Here is a 27,073-nt window from a genome sequence, read left to right on the forward strand (position 1 = left end):
GCAGACACACTGGAGGTCCTGTGCTGGCCCATGTGCTACCTCTGGTAAACCTGATCTGGGCCACCAAAGGGCTGTCAATCTTTGCTGTATGTGGGCCCAGTGTAAGTTGTGTGCAGCCATGGGTCACTTGCAGACACACTGTTCTGGCCCTGTGCTGGCCCAGAACAGTTTCAGCTCTGGTCCCAGATGTCAGCCTAATGTGTACCTTAATCAAGCCATGTAATAACAACATGTGTCGGAACATAACAGTGCAAAAGTAACATGACAAAACTCTGTTCAGACAGTGAATGGACTGATTCTTATATAGCGCTTTTCTACTCTCCCAGATTACTCAAACTGCTCTATACAACATGGCACATTCACCCAATCACACACTTTCTCTAAACTGACTGCTTCCTAACTACATTCATACACATTCACACTCTTGACATGCAGACTGGAGGAGCCAGGGATTGAACCACTAACCTTCCAAACAATAGGTGACCTACTCTACCTCCTGAGCTACAGCCACCAACTGGCTGTAGCTCACAGGGTTTTGAATAATGTGTACACCCACAAACCTGTCAAAGCCACATGTGAAACGTTGGCTACCATAGCAGTATAGTATTGCAACATGGCATTTGGGTCTTTTAACTAAAGTAGGAAAATAGGAACATAAATAGTGCCATCATTGCCGGACCTGGCCCAGATCTGGTTGACATACACCCTGCCATGACATCAGTCAGTCAGAAAAAGTGCCAGCTTGATGCTGGATCCGGGCCAGACCTGTTTTCTATGAGCCTGGGCCACACACAGCAAACCACAATCAGACCAGATGTGGCATGCCATCACATAAACAGTGCCATCTATGCCAGGCCTGGCCCATATCTGGATGATATACCACTTACCACACCAGAAGTCAGCCAGCAGTGCTGGCTTGATACCAGATCCGGGCCAGACCCGTCTGCTATGTGGGTATATATATATCAGTCAGCTCTTGGCTGACTCATGAAATGAATGGATGGACAAACACATACATAATAAAAGAAACATAAAAGACTCTATGAATGTTCTAAATGAGCTGTCTCACCACTGTATGGCCCCTCTTTGTCCTTCCGGCTCTTTGTTAGGGAGCAGTATGGACGTCTCTCTTTCACTTCCATAATGCTTCTTCTTATGCTGCTGGCAAACATACAGGCATACTGCTGTACAGCTGCGTAGACAGAAAGATAAACAGAAAGAGAGAGAAAGACAGATGAATAAAAAACAAAGAAGAAAAAATGAGTGAGAGAGCGCTAGACAAAGAGTGAAGGGTTGTTGGTCCACCTACAATCACACATAGGGACAAAAAAGTGGTAATATGTTCCAATGGTGTTGTCCTGCAGTTACTGTTAAAGTTAAACATGACAGTGTAACCTGCCATCGCCAGGTACCAGAATGTGATCTTGACTTCATTACAAAAATCACAACCTGCATTCTCTTTAATTGTGTCCTTATTTGTAACCTGCACAAATCTCTGACACGCAAAAGCAGCAGGCTTAACTGGTGTGCTTACAGATGAAGATATACCAAAAGGCACATTCTGTGAGTCATGCAAAACGTCTGTGTTGACACAAACTCACACACATAAAGACACTGTAAATATGCAAAGTATAGTACAGTATATTGCACAGAAAAAATGATAATCGCATGTATTTCATGATTAGTTACACAAAATATCTGCAGCTGTTTGATTGTTTTTTTTTATTAAGTTTTCTTTTATTCTTTTGATGTAGTTTTAAAAATTTAGATAAAAAGGAAAAAACACGTAGATTTTTTCATTACAATGGAATTCCCTAAAATACTTTCAGCGTAACCCACGTGTATCCAAAGCTCTTCTAACATCTGCTTAATGTCTCTAAAATCAGTACTGAAACCATAAAGTCAAAGTCTGCTCAAAGTCAGCTTTATTGTCAAAAGCCATATGCACAGATCATACACAGGCATTTGAAGTTGCAAAGCTCCCATGGCCCTCAGTGTACACTAAAACAATATAAAGATAAAACGAGGGAAGAGTTGAATGCAGGTCTGGAGTTCCTGTGTGTGAGAGCAAGGAATGAATTCAGCATCCTGACAGGCTGATGGATGAAGCTGTCTCTCAGTCTGCTGGTCGAGAGAGGCTCTTCAGTCTCCTTCCCGAAGAAGCTGTTGGAGGGATGAGTGGAGTCACCTGTAATGCTTAGAGCTTTCTGGATGAGGCGGGTGCAGTAGAAGGTGCTCATAATGGGTGTTGAGGCTCTTGCTCTTCTCAGTCAGCAGAGGAAGTAGAGTCGCTGTTGGGCGTTTCTGACCAGTGATGCTGTGTTTTTTAACCAGGAGAGATCTTCTGAGATGTGCTCACCCAGGAACTTGGTGCTGTTTACCCTCTCCACACCAGCACTGCTGATAGTTAGTGGGGTGTGCAGGGTGTGAGTTCTCCTGAAGTCTATGATGTTCTCCTCCTTCTTCACATTCAGGGACAGGTTGTTGTTGCTGCTGTGACCTACCACAGTTGTTGGAGCTGTGTGATGGTGTGCAGTTGTGGGTCAGCAGAGTGAAGAGAAGGGGGCTCAGCACACATCCATGGGCCTCATCAAACTCTGGCTGCAGATAGTGTGGCATTGGAAGAGGAAAACAGGATTCAACAACTCACCTCACGTCTTCTCAGATCCCTTCCAAGCTCTAACAATGTATGCCCTGACACCATAGCAGCTGTATGTAATAAGCATCTTCTCAATGGGAAAAGTGAAAACTCACCTTATGTCATTCTAGTTGAGTCCTTGGCTATGAGTGCTGATGCCATTCCTGATGCATACAGTGATGTGAGATGCGCTTAGTGAGATACTAAGCAGGTGTTACATTTGCAAGCCACAACAGCGTTACGACACCAGACATCCTTGATGTAAACACAGAGTCCCTCTCCACGAGTCTTACCCCCTTAGACAAGACCTCTGTCGCTGACCTCTGCCAAAAGCATGTTAGCCAGTCAAGTTGAATGGCACTGTCGGGAATGTTATTGTTAAGCCAAGTTTCTACAAAGATGAAGACACAGCGCTCACTTCAAAGTGGACCGAAGTAAGCATACAAGATCCAGCTTGTTGTCCAGGGAGCGCACGTTGGACAGTACAATGGTGGGAATAACAGGTTTGTGTGGTTTAGCTGCTAGCCTACTCCAGACGGCTCTGTGCTTACCCCTCTTCCTCCCACACCACCTGAGACGTTTCCACTGTGGGCAAGATCTAGCAGGGGGGGTTGCTGATGGTAGATGCCCCTGAAGCAGTCCACAGTTCCTCAGTGTAATTTGTAGCTCTTCCATGTGTGAAAAGTTTGTGGATTTGCTTCTGTTGATTTTGAGCAGGAGCTCATGACTGTATGAGTCTGTTCATCTGGGTGCAGCGCTTTAAGGACAGAACAGAATCAACTTTTTGGGATGTCCTTACCTGGATGATTGGGCAGGCATCAAGACTGTTCTGGAAAAGCTTGAGTAACACAACACCCATGGCACTAAACTAGCCTCAAAACTTTGTCATTCAAACAGGTCTATTGTGTATTTCCATGGTGGCAGTGAGGTTTGACAAAGTCCACATATGGTGATAGTGTCATAAATCAGAAGACCAACACATCTAATATAATGCTACCCAGTCTGTTCCAAGCTAATGACAAGCTGTCCTGAAAAAAAAAAGAATAAATAATAATAACAATAATATTTATTTGCATAGCACAGAGTTACAAAGTGCTTCACAGTTTGAATAAAAGTTAAATTCGACACCTCACTGCATCTCTTGACTTCACTGAGTTGACCCACACGACAAAGCTAGCTACCAGGTATGAGCGAAACTAAGAGAGAACACTAAGCATTTGCTAGAGGTCTCTCTCTCCTGGTTAGGAGCCATGGATCTGGTGGATGTAACAACATGCAGGGAGTTTACAGATATAGCAAGAGGAATTTAAATAACCTAGCAATGTTTAAACATTCTGTAGCAGTACGGTTAGAGGGAAAATAAATATGTAAATTAAAGTCACCTTATAAATAATATTGTCAAATTTCACAACAACAGATGAGAGCAGATTAGAGAATTTATTCAAGAAATCACTGAAGGGTTTGGGAGGTTGCTAGATATTACAACACACTGTATATTCACACAAATATTTGTAGGACAGTTATTCAGAGGAAAAAAAATGAGCAAGAGTAAGTTTAAGGCAGGGGTGTCAGTCATGCCCCCCGATACAATTATATCCGGCCCGCGAGATAATATCATGTGTCAGTTATTAATGGCCCGTCGGTACGTTGGAGCTGAATCGTCAGACCTGCTGAGAATCCACGCAGGCAGGGCTGGGACTTTATTTTGATGGCCACACCATATAGCCAATCACATGCAAAGACAGACATAGATACCATTATGTGAAAGACGGAAGTGGGCAGACATCTCCAGACAGCAAGGGTAGTGGTACAGGCCGGTTATACAGAGAGATGGGGAGCTGGATTTAAATGCAAGCTTGTCAGGAAAAAGTGAAGATATCAGGGAAAACGTAAAATGTGCAGCATCTGGCTGCAATGATACTGGAGACTGCAAAGCCGAGTGCAGAATTTATCGAATTAGGAGCTCTCTAAAGCATCCATTTCTATTTTCATCCATTTTTCATTGTGGAGAACAAAAGGTTTCAAATTTGTCCAGGACCTTAAACCTCATGTGTGTTTTCTTAATCATGTAGAAAAACTGTTAAACATGTAACTTCTTTACACTGACAGAAAGGGGAGTTTCTCTTGTCCGGCCCACTTAAGATCAAAGTATAAGTATGTGGCTCGCAAAGTAAAATGAGTTTGACACCACTAGTTTAGTTATCTTATTAAAATTTAAAATTTGTAATTAGATGTTTCTGGGCATTTCTCCAGTGGTCACCGAAGCCATGTCAGAAACGTCACGTCACTCTGGAGAAGATGACCAGGTGAGAACTCAACCGGTCATTCAGGTGCTTGAGCTTTCAAAAGCATGGTGCCACTGGGCCCAGCTTCAGTTTTTGGATACCATCCTGTAGCAGTGATTATGCTTGTAGGCAATGTCCACACCTGTCTCAGTCCAGTTCTTGATGCTTGGAAATGAGGTGATAATTTTGCATGTCCATCTCCTGCTTTATGAGTATCAACAATTACTTTTCTCAGGTTTAAATTGGTTTCTTTAATTTTTGGTGTTTTTAAGTGGCATCTCCAACCGTTGCTGAAGTTTTTATATTGTGCGTAAATTAGAAGATAAGCCTCAGTTTCAACTTGATTTTACAACCATTGAGCATTATCAGGTTAAAGCACATCACTACATGTGTGCAAACAGAAATTATTTATACTTTTTGCCTCACCTTTACATACAACTCTTTTAATATTTTTTAAATGTTGCACTGGAGCAGGGGTCGGCAACCTTTCTGATGATGAGTGCATCTAAAATTTCCTCAGAGGTCAGTGTGCCATATGATTGCATTAGCAATAAATGTAATAATGCTCTATATTAACAGTTACACACTATATAGAACCACTTTATAGGATTATATTTGTTCGCAGATGTTGGCAGCTATCAGCGAATAGTTATCAGCTATTTAGAAACAAAAAAAGACTTTTTATCCACAACAGCAAATGAACTGAACAACAGAAAATACAAATGCTATTTATGGTCTCCTCACAACAGTGATAAGAAGAATAAACTGGGCCAACATGGCATGTTTGTTAATACAGAGACACACATGTTACTGTGATCTCTGGTCTCCCACTCAGACACACAGGTCTCCCAGTGTCCAGCATTCAGAGGCTACCTGAGGACTCATGTGAGAGAAAACCTGCTCACACAGACATGTAGAGCCAAACACTGTCAATAAGGCCTCTGCAATGTTCTGAAGACAGTTAAACCTGTCAGGTAGTGATGTCCAGCAGGTGAACATGCAGCTCCATGAACACACACAGCTGTGGATTCCAGCTGCATCGATGTTGCATTAACTGGCATTAACTCAGCCAGTTAATGTGAGACAAAACCAGCTGCTCATTAAAGCTTTATGGTTTGAGCAGAAAAGAAAACTTTGGTCCAAACACCTGAAAGTCCCAAAATGCATTGTGCCTCGAGTCTACGGATGTATCCATGTATCTCTTTGGTGCTGATGCTGTGCTGAGCGAACAGCTGCTGAAGCTTTTGAAGTGTCTGAATGTGGAAAGCTAACAACGTCCCTCTGACCAGTAGGTAAGTTATTTTTAGCCAATTACAAGTTGAATCTGGTAGTTGGGGTTGTTAGCTAAGATACCGTCATTAAGAACCAGCAGAACTAATGTGTCTGTGCGAGCTGATTTGCGATGTGCACCGCTGGAGTGGCCATTTATTTTTTAATGCACCTTCTCAGATTAACTCACTGCGTGTGGTGTCCAGGGCTGGACTGGGACAAAAAATCGGCCCGGGCATTTTGACTAGAGACCGGCCCCCAGGTATTAAAGCCATAAAGCCTTTGAATGAAAACAGATGCTGTGGTGACAGTGATGTACAGTCTTGTTGGTATATGTATGATTTCTATACATTTTACATCAGATAAAAACTTTGGTTGTAAGATTCAGATAATTATTTATTAAAAGTGAGACATTTTAAATGAGAATAAGAAAGAAAAGTATTTCTTTGTGCCCCCCTCTCCCTGTTAATGCCTACCTGCCCCCCTGGCAACACTTTGCTAGACCCGCCCCTGCACAGTTACCAGCTGTCAGCTACTTAGAAAAGGATCCTGGTGTTATTTGTCTCTCAGAAACAGTTCATAACTTCAACTCATTCATGTCACCTAAAAGGTAAACCTGTTTCTCCATCATCTGTTCAGCTCTGATGATTCAGTAAGGACATCTCCTGGTTTCATCTTCATGTTTCCCTCTCACCACATATCCAAACCGACATCATGACCAGCAGCTTTACAGCTGTGGCTCCAGCAAACATCAGCTGATACTAGAAATTAATATTAAATAAATTCTAACAACAGCTGATCAAGCTTAAATGTGCTGCTGTTGTTTAGCGCGACATCGCTGGTTTCCTCTTTCTGGCGCAAAGTGGGCGATAAACAAACAAGAGAGACGATCAGCTGATCATTGATCAGTTTCATGATTGAAGTAGAAACAGGAGAGAAGAAGAGGCAGCTGTGCAGCAAACACACAGAATGACTCCAGCTTTGTGTCTTTTTTCATTGTAGCTGAAGTCCGGGACAAACTGCTTCTCCTCTCAGCTCAATACGAAACGTGTAATATTTTCTCTGAATGCGAGACGATTCCGTCTTTTTACGGGACGGTTGGAAACTCTACTAACTAACCTTATGAATAAAATAAAGTTCACTATCAGTAACATCATAGCACCCGCCCAGCTGTATAGAAACTCCGTCATGCTAGCTAGTAGCAGTACGAGTTATTGTAACTGACTGTAAAAAGTCAGCACAACGAAAATAAACTCCACCTAAACTTGGTTCATATCTGACCCAGATAGACTGCAGGTCATAACTTCTTACCTGAGGTTCAGTTCACCTGACACTCGGACCGGCGGCCGCCACGGGTCTCTCCTCCTCCTGCCTCCCCTTTCTCTCATCCACCTGCTGGCCTCCACCACTTGCTAATGTTACTGAATCTGTGGAAGCTACGCCATAGCCACCACCAAACAACTGAGTTATTTTTATACACCGGCCAGCATCTGGCCAATCCACCCCCTTTATTGTTTATACTGTTACAAAAAAAAAAAATCATCGGCACATAAAAATGAAAAATCCCCATCGGGCATACCGGGCAAATGCCAGTCCAGCTATGGTCGTGCTATCAGTTTAATTAACCCTTCGCGTGCAAACTGTGGCACGCGTGCCAAGGGTTGCCGACCCCTGCACTAGATGCTTCTGGTAGCCATCAGCAAGTTTCTTGCATAGTTCTGTCTGGTATTTAACCAATCCTCTGGGCAGAATTAATATAGTTTATTTAAATTGGTTGGTTTCCTGGCATAGACCCAGCTTTAAAGTGCACTCTCCATTCCAGAAGTTTACCCTATTCCAGAAGTTTACCCTACTCAATCATTATAAAACCAGTTTTGATATGTGCTTGGGATCTTTTGGAGTAGCAGATTCTGCATTGCCTTGAGTCAGGGCTACAACCTATTCTCCCCTCGGCAATCCTCGCTGCCAGCACTCAGCCTCAGTGCTGTGCAATTGCAAGAGCTTGCTTCAGGCTGTTCACATCTGCACGCTTTTACCATCTGTCTGCAAGGTCTAGTGAGTGCAAACAGCAAGCTCCCCACGCAAATCGCTTGTTTAACCGACATTAGCCGGAGTACTGTCCCTGAAGTTGGCCTCCATTTTTGTTGACGGCTGCAAAATTGCTTCCTCCTTGGGCTGCCCTTCATTCCTCAGGCTTCAAATGTGTCTTTTAATCTTTGCATAAGAATTCAAGAATCTGCAAGGTAAGTGCAGTTTAAATAGTCTCTTGCTGTCATGTCCAGGATGTGATTTTGGATTAGAAACAAAAAAGTTCTGAAATCTTCTGATGTAAATTTATGCGTTTTTTTATTGATTTTGTTTGACCTTGGCATTTCCAGCCAATCGGTTAGTCATTTAGCACTGCAGTGATCATCTTAAGTAAGCTTTGAATATTTTCTATCACAAACCCTTCCCTAAACCCAGACACCACATAATTTAGCTCAATACTTGCATCTGTCGTATTATTTAAATATAAACGGGTCCACTGCAATGACTCATAAACAGCGCTTTATTTGGCCATTCGTACTCTGTTCAACATAACACTCCATTTGTGTTCACAACCACCCGTCTCGCCCCCTAGCTGCTGTCATACCTAACCACACTGACTGGCTCTGTTAACATCCTACTATGCAATGCAATTACACCACATCTCCCCTTTCTAGAGTCAATGGGTAGACTACCATTGACTCAACAGATCTTAGAGGGTTATTCTGCCTCTGTGGCTGGTTTGTTCCTATTCACACCTGTAAGAAGTATCATATGATGAAAACCTTAACTCTAACTATGCTGTTTAATAAAACAAATTTCTTCTAGTCTACCTCGTGCCATATCTGGCATTTCACAACTTCTGAACATATATATTTGAATATGACAAACTTTACTTTACTGTTACCCCTTACTGTATAAAGAATACTGTGAAAGAGGGGTATTCTTATCTAAACCTGTCCTTTCATGTGACCAGTCACAAGTCCACTCTCACAACTACTCTCCCGGACCTGGTTCTGGGTATAGATGGAAGTTTTAAAGAACTTGTCTCTGGAATGTCCTTAGGGCACTGCTCCGCGGCTCTTGCAGATTCCGGCTCCCCACTATCATTCACAGTTGGACTGGGATGCATTTCATGGGAACAAGGTGCCGCTTGATTGTCCCGCGAGATCCATCTGTGATATATGATCTTGGCCTGGTGTGGTTGCCAATATCAGCATCACTGGCTCTCTGGTCTGTGATTCACACTTCTTGCCCCTGAGTGAGCCTGTTGAGGCTTTGTGGGCGATGACGTAGGTTGTATGACTGTGCCTCTTTAGTCCTCCTCTCCTTCTCCCTCCGGGCGACAACCACACCGTCAGGAAGTGCAGGGTCAAGCAGAGATGACAGTGTTGGCACTGTGGTGCAAAGTCATCTGTCCATCAAGAGTTGGGCTGGAGTGTAGCCGTTCTGCAGTGGGGTGGCTCTCTAAGCGAGTAGAGCCAAGTGTGGATAGGTAGCTTATCAGTCTTAACTGCTCGTTCGGCTTCGCCATTGCATTGGCAGTATGTCAGGCTTGTCATGATATCGCTAAAGCCATACAATTTTGCAAATGTCTCAAAAGCTTCTCCTGAAAACTGTGGCCCATTATCTGTTACCAGCTGCTCGTGGATCCAATGACATGCAAAAATTCCTTTGAGATAATGTGAGAGTGGTGTGTGAGACGGGCAATCTCCACAAATCTTGAGGCATAATCCACAACAAGAAGGTAGGTTTTCCCTTTTAGCATAAACCATGCCATGGCCGCCCTGGATACTGTGATGTATCAGTGGTTCGGTGCGGTTTTGTGTCCCACCTCCTGAAGTTTTTCTTAGAAAGTAAGTCTCTTAGAAGTTTGTCTCTCTCTGTGAGCTATGGGATAAACTTTCCAAGCTGGTTAACCATTCCCAGTAAGTTCCTTAACTCACTCACGCTTTGTGGCTCCTTCATCTCCCTCACACCCTGGGTCTTGCTTGGGTCAGGGCTGATACCACTGGCTGACAGAACATGCCCCAAAAATGTCACCCACTGTTTTGCGATGTCACACTTGTCAATGTTCAGGGGGATGCCAGCTTTGGATCCTACCCAGTACAGAGTGTAGGTGAGAGTCATGCTCCTCTTGTGTTCTGCCCCAGACCAGCACGTCATCCATGTGGCAAACCACCACTTCTATACCATCTGTGACCTCTGTGACCATCCTGTTCTGGAAATGCTCTCGTGCAGAAGCAATCCCGAAAGGCAGTCTCTTGAAGTAAAAACGACCGAACGGTGTGATGAAAGTGGTGTATTTGGCTGAATTTTCCATCAGAGGTATTTACCAGAACCCCATGTTAGAGTCCAGCTTGCTGAATATGCTGGGTTCAGCCAATCTGCCCAATGTTCATTAAGGCTTTGGATAGCAAGTTTTGAGCGGTGTACAGGTGTCTGATGACAAAGACATCCTCTAATATTTCTTTTTCTCCCTTCCTAGTGCAAGCTCGCTGACAACAATGAAGTCCAAATGACTCCTCCCAGGTCCCAGCAGAGCCTTGGTTGGTTTTTGGAGACTGGGAGGATGATTGGGCCTGAAGAGTTCCTTAAACACTTTAAGGGGTAGGACTGTCACATCAGCACCTGTGTCAGTTTTAAATGGCACGTTCTTGTTACTTATGCTTAAGGTGACCATCTACGGTTCTCCCTCGCACTTAACGCTACCTGTGAACAAACCATGTTTGTCCTCTTCAACTTTTATGCACGGTTTTGGGTGCCCTGCATACACGCCTGTAATATCCTCTTTTCCCACATGCGTGGCATTTTACATCAATTGCTCGACAATCTTGCTTTGAATGGGATGGAGCGCAGAGACATTTATGACACATTGGGTTCTTCCCGGAACGGAGGTTTAACAGTATTGTGCAATGTAGAAGTGCGAGTGCTTCCTTCAGCGGATTCAATAATAAAAGTGTAGTAAGCAGATTTAGTATAATAAATAGCTTCTTTATAATGTTGTATATGACTAGTAAGTCCTGTTTTCCTGAAGAGACATTCCAGGCGGCATCCAGGAGCTTTAAGTTTGTAAAGTTCAGATGAATACCATGGGGCAGAGTGAGAGAAAGAAACGGTTCGAGTTTTCTGGGGAGCCAAGGAATCTAAGAGGTCGTCTATGGAAGCTGAGACATCAGTGGTAGGTAAATTACTCTGCAGGATCAAATCTGGGTCAAGCTGCATGCGTTCTGACAACCGTTTGTCCGTGAGAGCAACAACAAGCCTGTCACGTATCAGTTCATCATGTAGCACTCCATAGTTGCAGTGTTCCGCTAGTGCATACAGTGCAGTCACAAAAGCATCCACTGTCTCGTTTTCTCCCTGTCCACACATGTTGAATTTGGCACGTTCGTAAATCACATTTTTTCGTCACGATGAAAAAAGCCTGGAATCGATCACGTACCCCCAGATATGTTGTCCTTTGCTCGACCGTTAAACTTAGACCGTGAAGCACATCGTCCGCATCGTCTCCCATGCAGTAAATCAACGTGTTGACTTGGTGCTCCTCCGAACTCACATTCAAATTACTGGCAAAGTGGAATCTTTGGAAACTCCGTATACATTTGGACTACTCTTGCGGCTTTGAAAAGTCGATGGGCTCCAGTGGTTGGATGCTGAATGTCGTGCTTGATCCGGCCCGCTTACTGTGCAGTTTCATCCGACATGTTCTCCCCCCTATTTTTTTCTTTTTTTCCCGCAAGCTCCAAAAGATACAGGTTCATTCAGTCGAGGTCGTACGGATCAGTAAAGGACTGACACCATGTTGTGTTGTTTAATTATACACAGGTCCACTGCAATGATTCATAAACAACTCTTTATTCGGCCATTCTTAGCCTGTTCAACACAACATTCCATTTGTGTTCACAACCACCCGTCTCGCCCCCTAGCTGCCGTCAAACCTAACTACACTGACTGGCTCTGTTAACATCCTACTGTGCAATGCAATTACACCACAGCATAAATCGGCCAGTCTGTGCTACCAAGCTTGCATTCTCAGCCCAATGCCTCTGCCCGATCATTCCAGCCGCTCCCCATCGACCCATTCAGGTCGATCATTCTGTGCAGTAAGTTCATGTTCATCTACAGATAAGTCTGCAGCAATTTTAGTGAAATTACCCCTCTGCAGCTTCCTTACCATAAGCCATATCACTCCACAAAACACACACATGTTCACTTGATTATTCAATCCTGGCTTTAGAGTGCCATTTCTGCCTATGTCAATCTTTCAGCCTTGTTGCAGGCTCTCACACTCAACTATTTTGCTTAAACTACACTAGCTTATCAGCCTAGTCGCAGTCAGTCTCAATACACCATTACTCTAGTCCAATCATTTTCTTGCCCACCCTTTTTCAGCCAGTCAGCCTCCACTTTGAGTGGTTTAAATTGGTGCTCTCCGTCATTCTCCCTTTCAGGATCTCATTCGTGCAACCCACCTCCTCCTCATCCCCACCTCTCACACACCTCAGCCAGAGCTCCATACAAACTTCAGTCTTCATCTTCGCTAACACCAGTGTTTAGACTTCGGGGGGTCCTATCACCACTGGGACTCCATTCTGGCAGAATTGTTCATTGGAGCTATTAATACATTCATTTCTCTGTCACTAAATTGTGTTCATTCTCTCCTTATTGAAATAAGAATCAAACAAAGTTTCCATGTACCCAAGAAATCTTTTTCTGAAACATATTACATGACTTATAACTGCGTCAGTCTGCAGTGTCAAAGGGTGAAAGTGATGCGCAAAAACAGAGATATGTGTGCACAGTGTTGGGGAGTAACGGAATACATGTACCACCGTTACGTATTTAAAATACAAAGTACGAGTAACTGTATTCTGTTACAGTTACTGTTTGAAACGGTGGTATTCAGAATACAGTTACTTTTTTGAAATAAAGGGATTACACAGCAGTCTTTTCCTGTTTCATATGTTCGGCTATGCCCTCTCTATTTTTGGTAATTGCACGCTGGTGGAAACCCAAACAAAACACACATTAAGAGGCTCTAATGTCTGTGTCTCAATCTCGCGGCCCATGTCGCCTCTGAAGGTGACGTGAAGAAATATTTTTAAAAAGTATTATTCAAAAAATGATTTAATATGAAGGCAATAGGCAGAGTGTTACAGGCATAGCATGTATGAAGCATGTAAGTCAGCGCCATCAGATCTGATATTTTATCTTCTCGTGATATGATTTTAAACACATCTGAGGGCTCGATTGTACCTGAGGAGACCCTGGACAGCTTTGTCCTGGTTAATGCTGAGAACCTTAAGAAGGTTTTCTCTTTTTTTTTTTTTTTTTTTGCCTGCCCCGTTTGGCTCTTTTGCCATCAGAATTGTTGTCTAAAGGCAAAGAAAGATGCCCAACGGATTTACTTTACCAAATTGACCATCCCAGCCTTGCCGTAATGGTCCATTTGATTCACCTTTTATTGTTTCTTTTATTTTCACTTACTGAATACGGGACAGACTTGACTGGGGGAAAGAAGGGGAGAAAGAAAGAGGGAAAGAGAAACAGCTGAGAAGAGGGACGGGGGAGAAGGGCAAAAAACAAAAACCAACAGAACGGGCAGAGAAAAAAAAATGCATATATCAATCACCTGGGTCACCTGCTGAGAAAGAAAAAAGAAAACAAGCAGAAGAGAACAAGAGCAACAGAACAAACAACACCACAATGATACATGGGAATACGACAGCAAATACCAAACACTAAACACCACTGTGCAGCACACAAGACCAACAGAACACAGTGTGCTTTGAGGTAGGAGCCAAAAAGGGTGTAGTTTGTGGGTGTGATCACCCGTGTGTACACCTGTGAGCATGGACGCGCTTGTTTTTTGTTTTTTAAAAGGTTCCTTCTTGCAATAATCTGCTAGAGGGTGTGGGGAGGGGGGGCCACAGCCCCGTCCTCCAGGGCATGAAGCAAAAAAAAGCAAAAAAAAAAAAAAAAAAAAAAAGCAAAAAAAAAAAAAGGTTTTCTCCAGAGTGAGACCCACCACATGTCTTTTAGATCCAATCCCCTCTTCACTTTTTAAAACACTTTATGGATTTTTTGAAGCTGAGCTTTTATACATGATGAATTGCTCTCTTCAGTTGGGTGTCCTCCTGCTGCCTTTAAAACGGCGGTGGTGAGGCCCCTTCTGAAGAAGAGCAATTTGGACTGTAATGATTTTAATAACTACAGACCTGTATCCAACTCACCATTTTTAAGTAAAATCTTAGAAAAACTTGTTTTTACTCAGATTACTGATTTTCTGAATGATAGACAGATCCTGGAGATATCCCAGTCTGGATTTAGGGTGAACCACAGCACAGAGACGGCTCTCCTAAAGGTTCTAAATTATCTTAGATGTAACTGGGACGCCCAAAAGCTCTCAGCCCTGGTGCTACTGGATCTAAGCGCAGCCTTTGATACAGTAGACCACGCTATTCTTTTAAACAGACTGAAACACATGGTGGGCCTCTCTGGTGCTGTACACAACTGGTTCACTTCCTGTCTCTCTGACAGAACTTTTATGGTGAGTATGGATACATGTGTTTCAGGATCGATTTTAAAGTTCTTTTATTGGTTTTTAAATGTCTTAATGGTCTCGGGCCTTCTTATCTCTCAGATCTGCTTTTACCATACGAACCCTCGCGGACCCTGAGGTCCTCTGGTACTGGCCTTTTGATTGTCCCTAAAGTCAGGACACATACTCACGGAGAGGCAGCTTTTCAGTGGTATGGTCCTCGTCTGTGGAACAGCCTGCCGGAGGAGCTCAGGGCCGCAGAGAAACGTACATGTTTTTAAGAACAGGCTCAAGACCACCTTTTTAATTTAGCTTTTACTTAATGTTTATTTATTTTATGCTTATTTATCCTGTTATTCTATTTATATTATTAATTTAGGTTTTACCTAATATTTATTGATTTTATTCTTATTCATTTTTTATCTTCTTACTCTATTTATATTTATATTGTAACCCGTTCTTATTTATTTTATCATTTTACCCTGTATATATCCGCCATCTTCCTCATCCCCCAGTATAAACAAAGCATATGGAGGGAAGACGTGACCACGAGGGAAGTAAAACGGTGGACTGCCCAATCAGAAGCTACGCTACAGGACGCACTCAACGACGTAGACTGGGACATGTTCAGAGCATGCGCAGTTGACATCAACGAGTTTACGGAAGTAGCAGTATGCTTCGTCAATATGCTAGCGGAGGAGATTATCCCCACTGTGAGAGTCACCACATTCCCAAACCAGAAACCGTGGATGGACAGATCGATCCGCACTGCAGTAAACGCCAGGACCGCCTCCTACAACGCGGGTCTCGCCACTGGCGATATGAGCGCCTACAAAGCGGCCTCATACGGTGTGCGGCGCGCGGTGAGAGATGCCAAACGCCGGTACCGGGAACGTGTGGAGTCCCGCTTCCACCAGGGCGACACACGGAGTATGTGACACGGACTACGCACCATTACGGACTACAAAGCCAGGGACACTGCGCCGATCAACGCCGACTCTGCATTCACCAACGAGCTGAATCGGTTCTACGCCCGTTTCGAGGTTAGCCAGGCGGCTAATGCTATCTACCGCCTGACTACCGAGGACAGTGACGTCATCAGCGAGAGACCGGTGACCAGCATCGCGGAGCATGACGTCCGAGCGGCACTGAGGAGAGTGAACACAAGGAAAGCGGCGGGGCCAGACGGCATCACCGGCCGTCTGCTGCGCTGCTGTGCTGACCAGCTAGCAGGTGTGTTCACTTACATCTTCAACGAGTCCCTGGCGAAGTCTGTGGTCCCCACATGCTTCAAAAGATCCACCATCATCCCTGTGCCCAAGAACAGCAAACCCTCATCCCTGAACGATTACCGGCCAGTTGCACTGACCTCGGTAGTAATGAAGGTGTTTGAGAGGCTGCTGAAGAACATCATCTCCTCCTCCATCCCAGACACCACAGATCCGCTGCAGTTCGCCTACAGATCCAACAGATCCACAGAGGATGCCATCGCCCACGTCCTACACACCACTCTCAGCCACGTGGACAAGAAACAGGGTAACTATGTGCGAATGCTGTTTGTTGATTACAGTTCAGCGTTTAACACAATAGTGTCCTGCAGACTGTTCACAAAGCTGAGGGATCTGGGACTTAACAGCCGTCTGTGTGCATGGGTGTTGGACTTCCTCACTGGCAGAACTCAGGTGGTGAGGGTGGGCAGGTGCTTCTCCAACAGCATCACCATCAACACAGGAGCACCTCAGGGATGTGTCCTCTCACCACTGCTCTACTCCCTCTACACTTCAGACTGTGTGGCCACCCATGGCTCCAACACCATTGTGAAGTTTGCTGACGACACAGTGGTGTTGGGTGCCATCTCCAACAATGATGAGGCGGCCTACATGGATGAAGTGAAGAATCTGGCATCGTGGTGCCAGGACAACCACCTCCAGCTGAACGTCGGCAAGACCAAGGAGCTGGTGGTGGACTTCAGAAGGGGTCAGCACAGAGACTACAAGCCCATTATCATCAATGGAGCTCCAGTGGAGAGGGTGCAGTCCTTCAAGTATCTTGGTGTCCACATCTCCTCAGACCTGACATGGGCTGCCCACATTCAGGTCCAGACCAAAAAGGCTAGGCAGCGCCTGTATCACCTACGACAACTGAGGAAGTTCAGGGTCTCTCCAAAGATCCTCAGGATTTTCTATACAGGCGCTGTGGAGAGCATCCTCACACAGAACATGACATCGTGGTTCGGGAACAGCTGTGTGAAGGACCAAAAAGCTCTCCAGAGAGTGATCCGTACAGCAGAACGCTGCTGCAGGATTGCTCTCCCCCCGCTTCAGGACACCTACACCAGGAGATGCCGGACTAGAGCAGCGCAGATACTGAAGGACCCGTCCCATCCTGGCAACAAACTGTTCCAACTTCTGCAATCTGGTAGAAGGTTCCGCATCTTCCGGGCAAGGACAGAGAGACTCAAGAGGAGCTTCTATCCCCAAGCCATCCATGCCCTAAACACACACACCCGCCCTCTCACATCATCTATAATTGACTGAGACAGGACTCTTCCAGACACTAAACCAAGGCACAATGTACATTTCAATTCCTTTAATTTTAAATATGTTTATATTGTCTATCCTGTAAAATAGTCAGATGTCCATTCATATTAATGTACAGAATTCACCTGCTTGCTGCTACTACTGCACATTCACCCAGTGTATATACTATATGTATGTATATATATATATAATGTTCTTCCTCTACACCCCCCCCCAATTTTTGCACATGTCGAGGAGCGTGTCAGGCTACATTTCACTGTGTGTTATACTTGTATAACTATGCATGTGACAAATAAAGAACCTTGAACCTTATTGTGTCATATCTCCAGTGTTTCCTCGGAGGGCGCTCTCTGCACCGGGGCTGTGACCGACCGTGGCTGCTGGGTCCTCTCAGCCTGGCTGGGGGGCTCCTGTGCCTCCCTCCTGCTGTGTGCCCAGCCTGGAGGTCCCGGTGCAGACGGTTCCCTGTGATAGTGTTTCCTCACCTGGCTCATATGTGCCCAGCCCAATTTCACTCTTTAAGTGTGTGTGTGTGTGTGTGTGTGTATCCATGATGTTTATGTTAATGAGAGTGTGGGGAGTGAGTTGGAGGGTGGGGTGGGGTGGGCTGCTTTTAACCATGTCAAGCACTTTGTGCTACATTTCTGTATGAAAAGTGCTTTATAAATAAAGATTGATTGAAATATAATAATAACCACTGCAGCCAAACAGAGAGCCTGACGAGCCCAGCTGTAAGTAAGCTATTAAGACTCGACTGTACGCTGTGTTCGTGTTTACCTCTGAAACAATAAGTCCCGCTGCAGCAGCCTTTCAACGCCTCTCTCTGTCTTTTACCTCTCTCTGTCTCTGCTAGCAAAGTCGACCCAGACAACAAAGTTAAGCTAGTTTTCATCTACGAGCCCGACACGAACCCGACGTATTAGCCAGAGGTCCCTTTACTACGGTTCGGAGCCGCGGACCTGTTTTATATACGCGTCGAATAGTTTTCTATACGAGATCGCTGCAGAAAGTGCAGCCTTACCTAATGTCCACCTACTGTTACTCATTTATATTAAGATTTAAACATCTGGTTGGTGTTGGTATGGAGAGTAACCTTCAGTAATAGTAATAAATCACACAGCAGTAGTACATTCATGTAGTTGTAAAAAGCATGATAATATATTAAGTAATCCAAAGTATTCAGAATACGTTACTGTCATTGAGTAACGTAATGGAATACGTTACAAAATACATTTTGGGGCATGTAATTTGTAATCTGTAGTGGGATACATTTTAAAAGTAACCTTCCCAACACTGTATATGCATTATATAAAGCATCCAGATGATATGTTGCCGTTTTGTTTTTTGATAATTATATATAAATGTGTTCTTATACACGTATGTCTTTCAGGTCTCTATGTATAAGAGAACATGAAGATACTGTCTATATTTGTAATGCACACTGGGCACACTAACTAAGGAGCTTCGTGGAGCAATTCATTTAACACAACTGAGTCGTATATTACCACTGCTTTGTTTAGTCATGCAGATATTAATTTTAAGATCACTGGTGTTACGTACTTCCACGAATTCACAAATTATGCTCGCAGTGACGACCCTCCACTAACCCTCTGTCTTCCTCTATCTTTCATTCATGTTCTGTCGTCTCTAGTTCTACTTTCACCTTAATGATGATTGAAAAATCAGAAACAACTAGATGTGTTTGATATCACTCTGTCTTTTTTTTTTTGCTATGGATTAACTCCTCTACTTGGGTTTTTTAATAATTAGGGAGGCAGTACAAACTGTCTATTTATGTAATAAAATATTGTCTCTAGACCTTTAAACTCCAAGGGTCAGTGCCTATGATGCAGAGTAGCTATGTACACATTGTTACCTTGGCTGTTGTTTCCTGATAATAATTTGAAGAAATCACCATGTGCGACAGGAGCAACAAAAGTTATATCATTACTTATTTTGATATTACCACTTATATATATTATTATCACTTATTTTGATATTATCTGCATTTTTAGTACCAGACTCTGGTGGCAGAAATACGTCCGTCTCATTAATAAGAAATGAAGGTGAAGTGTTGGCAAAGCAGCTGATTAGATGTATTATATTCAGACAAACTGAAAGCACTGCTGATCCTGCACCTGGTTACCTTGTCAGTTGTATAAAACTGGAAATCATCAGAGCAGCCACCCCCTTCTGTCCTAAAGGAGTTGTATTCTCCATCTTGCACTCTCACATTAGTTTACCATGAAAGGCCTGGTTTATCCTCAGTGTTAATGGGATACGCACACGCCATCAAAACACATAGAGCTGCAGTTTTCTACGAGACTGAAAGAAGAGCAGCTTTCAGTGACTGTCTCCAACGGTGGCTACAAGATGGCAGTAATGTAAAGCATAGATACACATATTAATTGGTAGGCAAGGAGCTCTATTGCTATGAAATCTGAGATGAGAGGAGAGTGATTGCTTTACTGTGGTATGTTTTAACTTACATCTGTTTTTAGATTTTTCAACCTCTCCTGATGGGACACTGTCAGACTCGTCTTCTACTTCAGCTATTCTCCTCTGGATTATCACAAAGAAACACAGCGAGTTCAGCTGTTGTGTCCCAAGATACAGAATTTTGGTCATAGAAAAAATGGTTCTGGAAAACAGAAGAAAAACAAAACAAAACAGGATTTTAGCTCATGATTGTCGTAGTGTCAAGTTGTTATTACAGCTAAGATGTGTTTTTCAGCCTAGACACATATGAATCGCTCCTGCACTTGAAATCATCAGGGATCATAAATGCTGGGGAAAATATAGCAACTTCCAAAGTGACCATTTTAACACACTTTAATGTACTGCAAGGGCCTGTAACCCTGACAGTTATCATGGTATGATGATACAATTTGGCATGGCTTCAGTTATTGTACAGCTGATCATGAGTGGGCCAGGTGGGAGGCACTCACCGTTTGGAGTGATATTACTTTTAGTTGTAATGAAGTTTATAGTAAAAATAATACAGCCAAATCTGGCTACAGCAATAGCTTCCTCGTGGAAGATTAACATGAGATTTGAATACAACAAAATGAGAAAACATAGGTGCGTAGGAACTTTCAGATATCTGTATAGAAGCACTTGATCACTGGTTTGCAGTGTTTCTGAGTGGAAGAAAAAAGACTGGGTGAGCTTTGAGATGTGTTTGAAAATTCAGCTTATGGTCAAAAATGATACCAAGGTTTTTAGCAGAGGACATGATGTCTTTGGTTTTGGCAAGGCGGTACTAACTGACCTCCTTAGAGCAACTGGACTGAGCACTAGAACCTTAGTTTACCTGAATTACGATGAAGGAAATTTCAATACATCCAATTAGTAATGGCAGAGAAGCTTTCACTCAGGCAGCACAGGCTGTTGAGGAGGCTGGGCTTGACAGAAAAGTATAACTGTTAATCATGTGCACAGCAATAATTGGAGATCTATTAGACTAATGAGGGTGAATGTATAAAGAAAACAGAATTGGTCCCAGGGTTGAACTCTGGGGGACTCCACACATGAGTGGTCCAGATGAGGACATACAAGGACAAGTATGAAGAAAACCATTAGAGAGCAGAACCAGTGATGGCAGACAGTTTTGTAGTCTGATTAACATGATAAGCAACATCAAGCTGTAGATAAGTCAAGCAGGAATAAAATAGCTCATAAAAATAGAATTAGTAATTTTCAATAAAGCTGTTTCAGTGCTGTGGTTTTGTCTATAACCAGACTGGAATGTATCAAAGATGTTGGGTAGGATGAAGTGTGCATGTGTGACAAAAAACACCCAAAAGATCAAAAAGAAGGAATCTAGAAATCTGTCATAGTCATTGTAGTGCGTCACTGTTTTCAGGGATGAACACAACCTTAATGTTAAAAAGTAAAAGAGTATTTAACCTCATTCATCAAAAAAAAAGGGGAAAAAAGGAATAATAACCAGAAACAATGCAGGAAACATTATTACAAAGATGAGAAAAGAACAAAAGATTATTAAAAGACGTGGAAATGGACTGGCATTTATAGTCACATTTAACCATACATTTATAAAGTGCTTATTCTATATACTCTATACTAAACTGTGCAGTTTAGAATCAGCAATTAACCTATCAGTAGAATATGAGAGGAAGCCAGAAGAAATCCATGCAGGCAAATGAAGAACATACAAGCTCCACAAAGACAGGCCCCAGCTATAATTTAAAACTGGATAATTGTTGCTGTGCGGTGACCACTCCACCACTTTGTTACCCATTCAGAAAAACTAACGTTACAGAGGAGGAGCACATAACCCGGGAGAGGACAGTTATTAAACGCAAGGAAACTGCTAACAAAAAGAGAAGCATTGTGAGGAACGTTTTCTGTCGATAGATGAAACAAAAGGAACTCAATGCTGAGAATAAGTACAGTTTTTCAGTGAAATGAAAGAAACAATCATTCGATACAAAGCACTTAGTTATAAAAATGTCACTTATTCACTTTAGTGAGATGAAGACGGATGTTGAAAGAAAAAGAGGAGGAAAGAAGGAGGAAAGACGAGTAAAACAGAAGATAAGAGGGATGGAAAATGAGTGAAAGCAATGATCAGTTTGCTGGTTTTGTTTTGGTTAAGAAGTGAATTAAGAGAGTTTGATTAGGTTTCATCAGTAATTAAACAGTTAATTAAAAACACTGTGCTTCAGTGAACAATGAAGAAAACCTAATGGGGATTAGAGCGTCACTTTAAAAAACAGCAATAAGGAGTTTGTTGAATGTGCTTATACCAACATCATTCATTTAGATTTCTCATCTAAACATAATTTAGTTTTGTACTTTTCACATGTTTAGCACATGAAGTAATGACAGAAGGTATTTATGTTCTCTCCCAAAGCCCCCCCTCGAGAACAGTGACTACACTGTCCTTCCACTTTGTCTCTTGCTTTGGAAATGTTACCACGGTCCTTCAAATTCTGCATTTTAATGATAAATAAACATTTAAAATTCCAGTGAAAGAGAGGGTGCAGACCTTTAACTGAGTGCTGTTCTTGTGATCTTTATCATTCTCTCTTTTTGAGCTCCTGGCTGTCTTCTTTTCTGAGTCTTTGTTGATGCATTTTTCTATTCTGGGTTGTAGTGATTGTTTATTTTGATTCCTGGACTTTTAGATGATTCCCACCTCCCCATGTTTCTGCATCTGGTTTGTCTTGAATGTGTTTGCATTCCTTTCTTTTTCCCCATCGTGTCCCCGTGTCTGTCTGATCTCTCTGTGTCCTGTCTCCGTGGTCCTTGTTTACTTCTGTCAGGTTTGTATGTCCTGATCTTAGTGTCACAATTTGTTACTTCCTGTTTTATTTTGATAGTCCCTATAAAAATAATAGTGCTGTTTCTTCATTATGTTTCGTTAATCTGTCAGTTTCCAGCTATATAAAGCAGAGTTTCTGTGTAGAAAGTCCTGTGCTGGGATTCTAATCTTGCCTGCCACACAGTCAGAGTTTTGTTGTACTGTAACAATACCTCTTGGCAATAAATCGAATACCGTTGATAAACCTGTTTTTTTCCCTTACAAAAGTGTAACATTTGTAAGGAAAATGCTTTCGTGGATTGCACCCATGAAGAACATGCCAAATCCTTTCTGCCAAATGCCTCATTCTGCAACTGACTCCTATTTAATGCTGTTTATTGGACTGGATCATTTAAAGCTGAAGGAACAAGACATATTGGCAATGTAACAATGTGTTCATTGAACAAGCAGGAGCCTCAGTAGCATGTGGAAAAACCAGACACCAGCCACAACAGCCTGGCACCTGCTCCCCATGCTGGTCACCAGCTTGCTCAGACACTGCTGCGGGACAGCGTCACATTCTTCCACCAGCATTTATTGCAAGTCAGTCAGTATGGTTGTGTTAATCACACTGTTTGAACAGCACATCCAAGCTATTCCCACAAGTGTTCAGTGCCGTTGAAGTCAGCACTGCGGGCAGGCCACTCCATCCTCTCCACTGCCAAATTCTGATGCTAATCCCTGATAAACCCTGCTCTGTTGGTGCAAGCGTTGTTGGAGGATAGAATTCAGTCCCACACTGTGGAGATATGGGATTGCCACTGGTTGCAGAATCTCATCTTGATGTCTCTCTCCACTGATGATGATGACAAGCTTTGTTTTTCCAGTGAGGAAGACTGCCTCAATCAAAAGCTTTTGCCCTATTGGTACAGCAATCAGCGTAGCGCCCTCTGCATCTTCTCCACATTTTGAACTTATAATCCAATCAATTGGAGTCTACGATGTTCAGCATCGTCAGAGAAGATTTGACAAGTTTATTTATGGGCACAGCCCACACACTCTACTCTGCTTCCTAACACAGACGCATTTTCCTTACTTGCACCAGTATCCTGTTGTAAGTTATGTTTCCAGCAGTTAAAGAAGCTACTGTAGGGTGGGGAATATGATTAGATTAACTCCTGCAACAGTAAAATTCACACTCATGTGCCATGCTTTTATATAGATATACATTTTTCCACTAAAGACTTTCTAATGTTGATTTGGTTCCTGCACATAGCCACAGCCACTAAAACATGCATATTGATGCAATGATGTAGGCCCTGTAGTCAGCAGCTAACAAACCCAAGATTCAGTGTAACAATAGTCCAGATGTTGTGCATTTTTGCTAGCCCAGTAAATGAAATGAAATAAATAAAATCCTCAGGCCTTCAGTTAATGTTGTCTCTGTACTTTTAGCATAATTAATAATTTTAGATCTGTGATATTATCCTGTACAGTTTCCATGTCATTTTGAGTGCTGTTACCAAGGTGAGTATTCAAACTGTGCACTTTAGCCATTTAAATAAAATTTTTATTGCAAATATGCTCTGTATGACCATGATGACATGATGAGAAATGTATTTCTTTTTGATAGAAAGTTTATGAAACAGTTTTTTAAATATAACGATTGTTCTTTGCACAGAGATGTGCAGTGATGTGTCCACATCTTGGGAGTCATGTGCTGTCCAATGACTGCAGTCCTGAGAGAAAACTTAGGTCCAAAGCCTGTAGGTCTTTACCACCAACTAAGCTTTGGTTCGTGGATGTACAGTTGAGAAACTATTGAACCTTTTTTCAGTGGATAGAGTACAGGGCAGTGTACTTCCAGGACACTTACACACTACTGTATGCCTTCACTGGCTCGGTGACTCTAGTGGGAGTCTCAATACTATTAACCTGACTTCTGTGACTCTGACACACTCAGCTTATTCAGCCAGAGGACATTTTGGTCCTGACTCTGATGTTCCTCAATTTTCATTTGATGAAAACCTGAGACTTCAGAGACACAGGTGTGATTCCACTTATCGAAGGATCAGAGGCGAGGCTGCCGGACACTGGCGCCACCGGGCCCTCTGACCACCACCAGTAGGCAAACATGGGGTTAGCATCTTGCCCAAGGATATTTGGCATGCAGCCAGGAGGCAGCCTGGGATCGAACCACCGACCTTCTGATTAGTGGCTGACCTGCTCTGCCACCTGAGCTACAGCCACCAAAGACCCTACAATAATACGGAGAGACCCCCAGCAATCAGATGACCTCCTATGAGCAAACACTTTGGTGACAGTGGGAAGGAAAAACTCCCTTTTAACAGGAAGAAACCTCCAGCAGAAGCAGGCTCAGGGAGGGGCGGGGCCATCTGCTGCGACCGGTCAGGGCTGAGGGGACGGTCGATATGATCCGTAGTGGCTCCATAATGGCGTGTAGCAATTTAGCCCTTCGCTGCCTATAACAAGCTGCCTATACAAATACATTCAGTATAATGCTGTATAACATATGCTTAATGATTTTTGAGGCAACATACAGTGAATAGAAAATATTGTATTGGGCGTATTAGTGAATAATGTTCTTTGTGATTATCTGAACTGGTTTATTTTTGTTTATCTTGATGTTTATCTCGATGACATAGTCATCTCTTCCAAGAACCTTCACAGGATCCAACAAGACATTGTTTCAGAGAGAGAACCCTAACTCACATCCCGTATCTGGAGAGAGTTTAGAAAAGAGTAAAGTAGAAAAGTGCTATATAAGAACCAGTACACTAACCATAATATCGTCCATGGTTTTCAACTGAAACCAGCTCTTTCCAGACCCACTAACATTCGTTCTTGTCATGGTCCGGAGTCTGCGACTCCGTGTTTATGTTTAGTCTATTAGTATTCTGTGGTTTTGGTTACCTTGGGTGTTTGTATTCTTCTGTTCATGTTCCTATGTTCTGTGTCCCCCAGTCTGTGTTTAGTTGGTGGGTTATGTCATTGCGTGTATGTGTTTCCTGTTTTATTGTGAAGGTCTGCGTCTTATGTGAGTGTTTTCAGTTTGCCTCCCTAGTCTCGTCACGATAATCACTCCCAGCTGTGTTCCCCACCTGCGTGTAATCTCCCTGTGTTCTCTGGGTGTATTTAAGTTGTGTCTTCTGTCATGGTAGTTGCTGGTTCGGCTGTGTTATTTCCCTTCCACCCTTCTGTGTTGATTCTCTGGTCATTCTCCCTGCATGTCACGTTTGTATTCCGGTTAGTGTTTTATTTAGTTTTCCCAGTTTAGAGTTTTCACCGTTTTGTTCCTCGCCACCCTGTCTGTTGTACCTTTTAGTTGCAAATAAACTCACCCTCCACTTCAGCAGCCTGCAGTTGGATCCATTATTATTCACACGGCTTGCCCCGGCAAACCGTGACAGTTCTATTGTCTTGCTTGTTGCCTCTCTGTAAATAAAGGCACTCTAGTTCCTGCACACTGAGTCCGATCTGCACTAGAGGAGCACATATCAATCGAAATATCGATAATACTGATACCATCACTGGTATCAGTATCAGACTGATACTAACACAACTGGATTCAGTCCAGTAAGTCTCCCACTGTCCATCCATTCATACATTCTCTTCTGCAATTCCTGAGTGACAGTCTGTGGCGGGGCTAACACAGAGAGACAGCCAATCATTCACACAGTCTCACCTATGGGCAATTTAAAACAAATCAATGTAGCTCCTCTGTATCCTGAACTGTGTTAAATACATATTTTTATCTTTTTTTAATGAACCTCATCGTCACATCAGTTGTATAGCACATGTAAACAACAGCAGCTGATTCAAAGTCCTCTAAAGACAAGCACATTTATATTCCAGGTCTCTAAAAACAACAGCTGTTCGTGTTCATTAAAATGAGTCTGGCAAATGTACAGCTCATAAGTGATGACATGACACATTGTTCTCCAATACAGATACTCCCTTTATAGGTGAAAGTATCGGTATTGATATCGGCCATACTGCTCTTAATTTACTATTTAGGTTCCCAGCATCACACTGCAATAACCTGCACCACTGACTGAAGTGTAAAAATTCACTTTATACAGTCAAAACAGAGCATAAAAGTCATAAAAGTCAACTGATCAAATATAAAAGACCTAATGTAGAAACTCTGATTTCAACAGCCTGGGCTATAAATATAAGAAGGGTTTGGTTTAGAGGATGCTTTTTTCTGTTAAAGCGATAAGTTATAGTGCAGCTGTAGTTTTAGTATCAGTGTGCACCTTGACTAACACTTCACGTCCATCTGTCCCAGCTGGTTTGACGTTATAAGAAATGGTCAAACTTACCATGTTATTAAATAATCCACCTGTTTCTATTTCTTCATTCTCTCATTCCTTCCTGTTCGTCATCTCGATCTTTTATCTTTCTTTCATATTTACCTCCCTGTTAGTCCTAGATTGAGTCTCAACTTCATGAGTACAAATCTGCAGAGATAATCTCTCTCTT

At 42.9% G+C, this 27,073-nt stretch overlaps 1 protein-coding gene across 8 annotated transcripts in view; it reads right to left on the reverse strand.

Moving 5' to 3' along the window:
- The window catches only part of tenm3 (teneurin transmembrane protein 3), a 335,219-nt gene that overhangs the window by 235,010 nt on the left and 73,136 nt on the right, over positions 1–27,073 (reverse strand). For 2 of the 8 annotated variants that reach the window (XM_076884525.1, XM_076884524.1), the window contains exons 1-2: positions 19,791–19,808; positions 1,070–1,192 (exon numbers count right to left, since the gene is read on the reverse strand). In XM_076884525.1, the coding sequence (XP_076740640.1) occupies positions 1,070–1,172 (103 nt within the window). In that variant the 5' untranslated portion in view covers positions 1,173–1,192; positions 19,791–19,808. Of the gene's footprint in view, positions 1–1,069; positions 1,193–19,790; positions 19,810–27,073 lie in introns of those variants that run through there. The other 6 variants (XM_076884528.1, XM_076884526.1, XM_076884523.1 and 3 more) reach the window with 5 other exon arrangements.

The sequence above is a fragment of the Maylandia zebra genome, linkage group LG6, assembly GCF_041146795.1.
Source record: "Maylandia zebra isolate NMK-2024a linkage group LG6, Mzebra_GT3a, whole genome shotgun sequence".
Taxonomy (NCBI): Eukaryota; Metazoa; Chordata; class Actinopteri; order Cichliformes; family Cichlidae; genus Maylandia; species Maylandia zebra.